Genomic DNA, 10,097 nt, shown 5'->3' on the forward strand with positions numbered 1-10,097 from the left:
AAAAATAATACAGAGGAGGAAAAAAATCTTGAAAGCTGATTCACTGTCCTTTATAAAAAAAATGGAGGCAATTTGATAAGGTGATAGGTAAAGAGGGAGTTACATGAGCTGTCACTGGCCATTCGTCACCGGCCCAGACGGGTCAGGTGGCATTGACCTTGGCAATTATTTCCCTTGGCCTCAATTCCTCCTCTGCGAAGTGGGGGTTAAGCTGTAAACGTCTAAAGGGCAAAGACAACGTCCCATTGCTCTTCCTCTGCCCAGTGGCCTCCACGACAAAGGCTGTTGAGGTGAACTAGTGTGCCACTCAGGGCACAATCCCACGGGCGCTCGCGGAGCCGTTCCTACCCCATTCCCACCCCCCAGGAACCGAATGCCAGGGCTTCTGGCTGGCGCTCTCCCCGCACCTTTAGACCGATTCTGTAGGCTGGCTGCAGGGACTCCAAACAGCCAAATAAGCAGCAACGCTCCTAACCGTAAGTGCGCAGGAAGCCCCTTGGAAAGCAGAGGAGGCGGAGGTGGAAAGTGTGGCCAAAGCGCGGAGGGGCGGCCAGAGCTCGATGGGCGCGTCTTCCCGACTCGGTGCCTGGGCTGGTCTTGGTTCCCTGGAAGCGTGTATTTACACCGTGAAGACTAGCAGATGCGGAACCAGGGCTCCTTCTCCCAGGCTGCTGATGCTAAACCTTTACCAGCTCACCGCTGTAGCGACGGTACAATTTTGGAGGCGACTGCCTGGCTTTGGCCTGGAGTGGGCAGTGCCTGTTGACAGTGGCCGAGGGCCACTTCAGACATTGGGTGGCTCCGAGATGCTTCCCAGCCCACCCACCACATACACTGAGGCTGCAGGCCGTGGTCTCAGGCCCTATTTAAGTAGAGGGCTATTTAAGAAAGAGGGCCCCCACCCCCAAGTTTTAAGGAGGACTCCTACAATAGCAAAGATGACATTTCTTGGTGGGAAGCTATCAGAGCCAACACCTTTACTACACACAAGCAGTTTTTAAAAGTTCAGGTGCAACGCACGGGTGCCTAACCGTTTACATTGCTGAACCTCCGCTTTCTCTTCCCTGCGAAACGCCTTGTTGAGATGGTGAAATGCAAGAATGTATGTGACGCGTTCCCACCGGGCCTTCGTATCTGTAAATAGTAGATATTGTCGGCGTTGTTGTTGTCATCGTTATCATCACAGCCCGTTACTGCTTACACACACAGCTCGGCCACAGGATCTCCGAGGGTCAGCGCCTCACTCTAGACCCTAAGCATTCGCACAGACCCCACACCAGGTGTCAGAATCTAGAAGACGGCGCGTAGCTCGGACTCGAGGGCCTCCAAGGGGGCGCCTCGGACCAGCAGCGAGTTACTTAGAAATGCAAGTTCCCTGTCCCCACCCAGACCTGTTGGATCAGAAATTCTGGGCTGGAGCTCAGCGGTCAGTGGCGCAGTCCCTCCAGGTGATACTGAACCACGGGCTTAAACTTGGTCTCACCACAAGGCGATGGCAGTGAGAGCCCAGTAAACCCGCGGCGGCCCCGCGAAACCGCCCTCTTCATGCCTCCAGAACAGCTTCTTCAGCGGCTGTCCTTTAACAGGCCCTCCTGAAACGTTCCGTTGCTTATACTTTAAATCTCTGAAACACAATGTGTTAATCTGCATTTTTCTCTGAGTAAGGCTGCATTCAGATGGCAAACTGCAGTATATTTTATCACTTGTTGAAAATGATTCCTAATCCTCTACCTTAAGTTATAGTAAATAGACGAGAATCCGTAGGCATCCCAAGAAATTTACAGGGCTGCTCCTCCTCTCAATCAATTATTATTGGACAAAGAGGAGGAGAGAGTTCATCTTGCTAGGCTATTGAACACTTTAAATACAAAGGGGAAAGGTGATTAACTTACAGAAATAGAGTCACATTTCAGGCACAGAAGTGAAAGGGGGTGGGGGGTGAAAAGAAGAGAGGATTGAAAGACATTTGACAGAAGTTGTATTCCCCAGCCAACCCTGTCAAACAGCACTGTCAACAAGAAGAAAACAAAAAAATTGCAGGTTGTGTGAATGTCATGAGACCAGAATATAAATACATATGAAGTGTGGAGAGAAGAGAATAGCAATAGTTTACATTCTCACAAAATATTTTCAGGCAATACCGTCTAGCTAAGCCAAATGCAAAGGGAAAAAGTAACACGTAGGTGAATCTTGCAGATACAGGTGCTGCATTCACCTTCGATTCACAGCAGGGCTCAAAGGGCGCCCCTGAAGTGACCACAGGGTGAATCCCAAAGTCAACGACAGGCTGTGATGGGACTCACAGGCCAGGCGCCCAGGGCTGCGTTGCACACAGAGGCCACTTCCGCTCTGCGTAACTTCCTAATGCTCAGCGGAGGCACAGGCTCTGCTCCGTGAGGACCAAGGACAGCCTTGGACAGAAAGGGAGACGCGGGACTCAGGTTTCTCTTTATGAGTGGATTGTAGACACACACATCCCAAGTAGGTGGTTGTGGGTGTGTTTTTTTAAAGATAGCTTTTTCTTTTTTCCATTAAAGAAGCCGCTTCGCTCTCCTTCCATCCCCCCACTTGTCTACTGCACACGTGGACTAAACCTTAGCCAGTCTGAAGGCGCGCGGCCCTCCTGCCCTTGGAGCACCATTTCCCCAGTGCCCCCCGTCTCTCCTTTGGCCCGTGGCTCCAGGATGCCAGCTGTCGCTCCGGCCGGTGTCCGGTTCAGCGAGCGCCTTCTTGAAAGCCTGACGTAACTGCTCCTCCACCCCTGCGTGCCTGGTGGGGACTCTGGCCTGGGCTCGGGGTGCTGCTGCGGAGGGGCTGGGGGGCCTCCCCGTCCGGGCAGCCAGAGCCCTGGGCCTTCCTGGCAGCCTGCGTCCTGCCGGCTCGGGGACCAGACTTGGCACGAGGGGCCTGGCCCCCTCCCCGGGGTCACGGAGCCTGGGGCGCAGGTACCTAATGAGCACGAGGCACAAGTGTTCCCCTCGGGGCCCCGAACCCGAGGATGAAGCACAATGGATCTTCGCCCTGCGAAGCTGGGGGCAGGGAAAGGAAACCCCTCCTCCTGGAACCTGTGCAGCGCTTGCGGGGAGGCCCGAGACTTGAAAGAGGTTGGATTCATGCCAGCTTTTAGCAGATACCTCACCCGAGGGCCTGGAGGCGGAGCTTCCAAGAATCCCAAGGCACAACCAGCTGCGCTCTGCCCTGGAGTAGAAGCAGGAGGGAAGCGCGTTCCAGCGACTCAGGGTTCTGGGCCCCTGGGTGACATCCGTCACCGCTGGGTGCCTGGACGCGGCGGCCGGCGGTTTCAGCAGCCGCGCGGTGCCCAGTCCTACCTCCAGCCCGGCGCCCTCCCGAGCGCGCGCCCAAGGCTGGGCTGGGTGCGGGTGGGTGCCATCCGCCCGCCTTCCTTAAATGGGGGCACCCCACGGGGGCCCAGGTTGGCTGCGGGGTCCCCGCCTGCCTCCTCCCCCGCAGCCCTCACGGCGGTCCTCAGAGCCTGGGGTGCTGCTCCCCCCAAACACCCCTTACCCGTCCCCACCTCTGCCTTCCCTCGGCCCTCGGCATTCGCCCAGAGAACATTCTCCCAGCCGGCCTTCCCACTGTACGTGCGCCCCGTCCAGTCCTTCCCCACGGCCAGAGGGACGCCCGACTGGCAGAGGCCACCAGGCCGGTGTCCCCCGAAAAGGGCTTTTCTTTAAAAGGTGCTTCGTGACCTTGTTCCTGCGCACGCGGGCAGACAGACCTTTTGCTGCTGCTGCTCTCTCTGCGCTGGAGCCGCGGGTCCTCGCATCGTCCCTCTTTGTCTCCCCGGGGCCGCTGTTGCCACACGGGACCTCCCTGCCCTGGGCACCCGCCCCGCCTCCCGGCAGAGCCTCGTTCCTGGAAAGTTCCCTGAGGCCTGAGGCTTCGCCACCCCCGGAGCCCGCGCAGCCCCGGGGTCCCCGCGCAGCCCCGGGGTCCCCGCGCAGCCCCGGGGTCCCCGCGCAGCCCCGGGCTGCCTCTCCTGGCCTGCTGCTCCGAGGCCTCTCCTTTCACCTGAATTCCCAGAGGCCTGCCTGGGCCTGGCCACCGGTCGAGGGCGTGAAATGGCCTGGAGAGGTCATCTGTGCCCGGGCAGCCTCTTGCCGGAAGCCGGGCTAGATTAAGGCCGCAGCGACGTGGCCACATGGGAAACCTCATTCAAATGGAGACACAGAATTCAATTTTATTTTTTAAAGATCACTTTTTACTGATTCCTCCCCACCCCCTCGTTGTTTGCAGTCGTCGTCTGCTCTGTGTCCATTCGCCATGCGCTCTCTGTGTCTGCTCGTCTTCTCTTCAGGAGGCACCAGGAACCAAACCTTGGACCTCCCAGGTGGGGGGACAGGCGCTCCATTGCTTAAGCCGCCTCCAGTCCTGCTTTGTTGTCTTTCTCATTGTGTTTCCTCTTCGTGTCTCCTGGCCGCGTCATCGTGTTGCATCAGCTCACTGCGTTAGCCCGTCGTGCCAGCTCGTCTTCTCCAGGAGGCACCGAAAACTGAACCTGTCTGGTAGGCGGGAGCTTAATTGCTCGAGCCATATCTGCTTCCCCAGAATTAGATTTTTCAGGTGCTGGTCAGCTGGCCTTGTTATTGGAATGTGTCTCTTACAAAGGCAAAGAGGGAAGTCTCGGCAGTTGCAGCTGCAGGCCAGCAGCCTCGAGGGACGCAGCAGCTGGGGACAAGGAAGGCCTGCAGACTGCCAGGGGCACCGGCGTGTGCCTGGCGCCAGAACGGCCCCCGAGGGGTAGGCTTAGAACTCGGTCTGGCTTGCTGGGAGAATATATAGTAAGCCCCTGCAGCCTTATCAGACTTACGCTGCAATTAGGCCTTCTTTTTTAAGGAAGCTTTCAGAAAAGGCTTGGCCCCGACTTGGAGACACCAGCCACGTTCGGGCTGCCCAGCTCTGCAGATGACTTTAGCCTCAGTACTTTGGTGTCTGCCAGGCCTCCCGGGGTCCTGCCTGCTTTGTTTCCTGCCATGCTCCCACGATTTAATAGCACATCTCTCCCCTGGAAATGTCATCTACTGCTACCCAAACCCGCAGCCAACTCTAGGATGGAAAACGCTGGAAACAGTGTGATGGCCCAGTAGAAAGCTGAACGACCCTCAGCTGACGAGGGCGTCGGCGATTTATCGACTGTGTGATAGAGGGCAGAGTGGGATACAGAAGCCACCGCAGCGTGCCGTGCCGGCCTTGTAAATCAGCATGCTCCCCTGCCAGGGCCGACTAGGGTTTGAAGGTGGCCGAGGGTGGTAACTCTGAGAATTACCAGCCCAGGTGCTGAGTGACGACCAGGGGACTCAGCCACGCTTCCAGCACCCTTCTCTAGGAAAAATGTGCTTCTCAGAACACAGCATTCTGGTGCTTAGGTTTTCTATCTTAAAGTGTAGGATTTATCAGCATTTTGAGGGTTCCAAAATCAAATGTGGATCGATATGTTTTGATTAATGCCTCCAGTGCATTAAAGAGAAAAACCAGTTTGACTATCACATCAAGTATCTTTTCTCACCAAGTCGCTATTCCCCTGCCTCCCGTGTCTCGGCCCGGCCACCCCTGGCCCCTGTCCATCCTCGATGGCTTGCATTTCCCCCTCCACGGGCCCCGCATCAGTCACCCAGTGACCACAACTACACGTTCTGCTTCTACTCCATCCTCCTGTCCACCTTTCCCTGAGTTAGCCTGCCGCCCTCTGCGCTGTGGCCCACCTGATGGGTTCATCTTGCCTGGATTAGTAAGGTAATATCTTGATGCTCTCGTTGCCAGCTTACCCAGCAGTGCTTCCATTTTCCAAAAACTCATCTTAGAGCACACCATTCCTCTGCTCAAAAATTTACAAGGGAGCCCCACTATTTACTAAATTAATCCTACATCTCCGGATTAGCATCCCACGTTTACTGCCATATATATATATATATATATATATTTTTTTTTTTTTTTTTAAGGAGGGGATTGAACCCAGGACCTCATACATGGAAGGCAGGCGCTCAACCACCACGTCACACTCACTCCCCATATTCCTCTGTTACTTCCGCTGTGGGTAGTGTTTGCTCTTCTGTCAACACTCTGTGTGTCCCGCCTCTGGGTCTCACTTACACTCTTCACCCTGGCTGCCTGGTTCAAGTCCTGCTTCCATCCTTTACCAGCCCCGTGCCTGTTTTCCCTTGTATACTTGGAGCCTCATAATAGTATTTCCTTTATGGGGTTTTGTGGTGATTTCATGAGTACTTAGAAAATCGTTGACGAGCCCCAGGAATAGTATCAGTAAAGAGTAAGTGTATTCTTGGTCTTTACAAGCACTATTTCAGCTCCATCTCTTTAGAGAGGCCCTTTTTAGTCACTCAGCTTGCTGTGATTTCTCCTTTTTGTTCTTCTCCGAGCAGCATCTGGCAGTTAATGCCGTATCATTTTTCAGCTGCTTACACCAGCACCACGCAGGGGCTGGCTGGCTGCGGGAATCTGGGGGCCGTGTCTGCTGACGGCAGCTGTCCCGGGGTCCTCGCTGTCCCTCCTGATGGCCGGGCACGTGCTGCTGCCCTCCCTCTCCTGGGCCCACTGGCTTCTGGCCGCTCCCTGGGGCGCCACTCCCTTTTCCACCGTCCTGTCCTCACAAGGACTTGGGCTGTACTGGACGCAGGCTGCGCCCCTTCAGTTTGGGCACTGCTCCACGAATAACCTCTTTACAGGTCCTGTGTGGTCGCAGGACCGGGTGTGGGGGCTCGACATGCCTTTTGGGGGGCGCGTGCTCCCCCAGATGCCTGCCTTGGCACGGCGTGCGCGCTCGTCTCGGCCTGCGCTGGGCTCACATTTATTAAGACCCACTGGACGGCCTGTGCAGCCCCTGGCACATCAGAAGGACTTACTGCTGGGTAAAATGGGATAAATTCATTATTTTTAAAACTCTCTTCTACAAGTCAAGTTGAGAAAAGGACTGCACATAAAGATAAGTAAACCAAATGTTGGATAAGAGGAGTGTCGCGTGGAAGATGCCGCGGTTGACGCGGCTGGAAGGGACAGCTTGCCCCCAACACCCCTTCTCCCTGCTCTTGGTTGCAGGTCTGCGTGGTGGCCTATCTTGGCTTGTTCATGCTCTGTGTCTCGTATCAAGTGGATGAACGGACATGCATCCAGTTTGCTATGAAAGTAAGTTGTGATTTTTTCTTTCCCTTTTAACACTGCACAGAAAGAAACACAAGTACAAAGAAAAGAAGGGCTTTTTAAGGGGTTGCAGATCTGATTTTTCTAGAAATTGCCTTTTATAGGCAGGACAAAATCATGTTTTCAGAAGGCACCGATCCAACCCCCAAAGGTAACGCTGGTTTTTTGGTTGTTTTCTCAGTTTAATTTCCATGCACGGGATTGGCAGAAAGCACCTGCGCTCCGTCCGTCAGTGCCCTTAAAAGGAACACTCAGCCCTCAGCCGTTCAACAATACTTGGCCCGCAAAAGGTGTCCAAATCGGTGCCCGCTTCCATGTCTTGGGGGCTATTTGGAGTATTTTCGTAATGACATAGTTGAAGTGCATTTCCTCTCGTAGGTGGGGCCACTGGGACAGAAAAGGCCCTTTGGGAGCATCCAGCCTGCCTGTGCCAGAGCCCGGGGCAGAGCGGGGGCCGGAGGCGCAGGGCTTGGCACTGGGTGCCCATCGGTTACATGGGCTTTCTCTTCGGTTGAGGACAGATCCTTTGTTGGAAGCCAATTCAAGTACACAGCATTTTCACGGCACGGTAGAGTCTACTCCAAAGAAAAGCAGAGGCACACCCTTCCAGAACTTGAAAAGAGAAATGCTCAGTTCAGCAATCAGACCTAACAGAAGTCCAATTCCTATATTTTCTCTCAACTGCTGTAGGAGAGAATAAAAACCTTTCAGTCATGTTGGGGTTTTTTGTCCCTTCCCGTTCTTTATTCTTGTTCTATTAAAAAAACATAAAAATTGGATATTTTTTGTTCACTAAAACAATAAAGTATAAGACAAGAATAAGTTAGCTATATTCTTAGAAAAAATACTAAGACAAAAAACATGGTAATCTAGTATTGACATAAAAAAGCAATGCACTGATATTTATATTTTAAACTGTACTTTCAAAGAGTCACGGAAGAAAAAGTGTTCACATTATCTTAATTAGCGAAAAGAGCTGGTTACACAAAATGCATGTATGCTCCTGCAAGGAAAAAAAACAGGTTTTTTTATGCAGAGAAAAAGTATAATTGCATTTTGTGTTTTTTTTTTCTACTTTTGAAATATTCCTTAGTAACTAGATGTAACTGTTCTAATTTTAAAAAATAATGGATGTTATTCTTGAAAAAATATCAACAGGATTAGAATTTTGGTTGATACGCCTGAATTTGGAAATTCTCCTTTTCTGGTTTGAGGGCTTCCTTAAAAGAAAGCCAGGTGGGCCCACCCCTGGCTGTGTTCACGTCTTTGTAGTAGTCTGACTAGTCAGCAAGACTGGTTATTTAAAAAAAAAATGCCAGGAAGGCTCCTAAGAAATTGCCTGTTAAATCACAGGAACTTCCCTCACCAGGGGAAGACACCCTGGCCAGGTCCATCGCTTGACCTGAGCTACCCTCATCTCCCCCAGGGGACCCCCGGAGGCTGCAGAGCCCCCCAGCCAGCCTGGCTCCTGTGCATTCATTAAAATAAGCGGCAGGGGGAGGAAAGAGCCCCTGCCAGCGCCCACGGCCGAGAACTCCCCGCTGGGGAGATGCCACAGCCAGCCTCATCCCCCCCCCGGCGGGCACCGGCCAGCGGGAGGCCCTGTCCCCCGCGTGGGCCCAGCACCGCTGGCCGCCAGTTCTCCAGGGCGCAGGCTGCGTGGCCTCAGGTGGACGTCAGGCCCGGCTTGCCAAGGGCCCAGCAGGTCCCGGGCACGTCCCGGGCCTCTCGCTCTGCGTGGTGGTGTGGGCAGCTGGGTGAGGGGTGGCCACAAGCCGTCCAGGGGAGCGGCTGCTCGTCGGGGTGCACGGTAGGGCCCAGGTGGGTGCCCTGGCTGAAGCCTGGGCTGTGGATGTATTTCCTGGCCCAAGGCAGGGCAGGCAGGCGGGGATGGCTGAACCTCGCCCCACGTGCCAGGGCTGCCCTTTCCGTTGTAATTTTCAGGTATTCACGTGTCTGGCCCGCGTGTGGCGGAAAGGACTGGGCGCAGGCTGGCCAGGTCCCCGGGAGCCATGGCTCCCAGTGCCAGCCTGTGCCCGGGTCCTGGGGGGCCCTCGCCAAGCCATGGCCACCCCAGGTCAGCGGGGATGGTCACTGGCTGTCTGTCCCTGCACGGGTGGGCCGTGGGCCACTAGGCTTGAAGGGACGGACAAGTCAGAGACCTGCTGCCGTCGGATGCGTGAAAAAGGGCGAAGGAGAAAGGCTGCGGGCTGCAGGGAACCCGCAGGCTTGGGGGATCGAGTATATATTTCTATCTTAAAATAGGTCAGCACCTTGATCCAGAGGCGCACCCCTCTTTTCTTAGCCTGATGCTTTCGCCGAGTGGATCTGCGCCCACTGAAATTCAACAGAGTGAAGGTGCTCAGGGCCTGGTGTTCCCGTGCCCTTGCTGGTTTCTAATAGTTACGATGCCCTGGTACAGCCGGGCAGTCGCTGGGTTTCTGGAAATGCCCCACGTTTCTACACGCTGCCCTGTCCGCCCACTGACAGAATGAGGCAAAGCCCGCGGGGTTTCCACCTGTCGCTGCTAATACTCTCCCAATGAACGTTACAGAAATGCGGGGGGTGAGTGTTGAAAGTCGGAGGGTTAATACAAGACCGTTTTATCCCCTCCCCAGTTCCACCCAGTGATGGCAATAAAATGTGGAGAGAAAACCCCACCTGGGCCACTCCACCAAGCAGATGACCCTCCGGCGGGAAAGCAGCCCTTAAACTCGGGTCTTACCTGCTGGCGAAGCCTTCGGGCCCCCTGGGCACACAGCTCCCAGTGCTCTGCAGATGCACCGGGAACGCAGCTGGCACAGGCACGCATGCCCAAACGTGGCCAGCAAGGGGCAATTTGGCTCTTGGCCTCAAGTGTTTGAAGTCAGTCATCAAACCTGAATATACCAGAACAACCCAGAATAGTGCAAATATTCTGCCCC

The 10,097-nt window shown here is 54.6% G+C and overlaps 1 protein-coding gene across 1 annotated transcript in view; it reads left to right on the forward strand.

Annotated features, from left to right (window-relative positions):
- Positions 1-10,097, forward strand: part of SSPN (sarcospan) — a 33,701-nt gene that overhangs the window by 18,051 nt on the left and 5,553 nt on the right. Inside the window, exon 2 of the mRNA XM_004479943.5 lies at positions 7,072-7,158. Coding sequence (XP_004480000.2) covers positions 7,072-7,158 — 87 coding nt within the window. The remainder of the gene's footprint in view (positions 1-7,071; positions 7,159-10,097) is intronic.

Source organism: Dasypus novemcinctus, chromosome 20 (genome assembly GCF_030445035.2).
Source record: "Dasypus novemcinctus isolate mDasNov1 chromosome 20, mDasNov1.1.hap2, whole genome shotgun sequence".
In the NCBI taxonomy this organism is placed as follows: domain Eukaryota; kingdom Metazoa; phylum Chordata; class Mammalia; order Cingulata; family Dasypodidae; genus Dasypus; species Dasypus novemcinctus.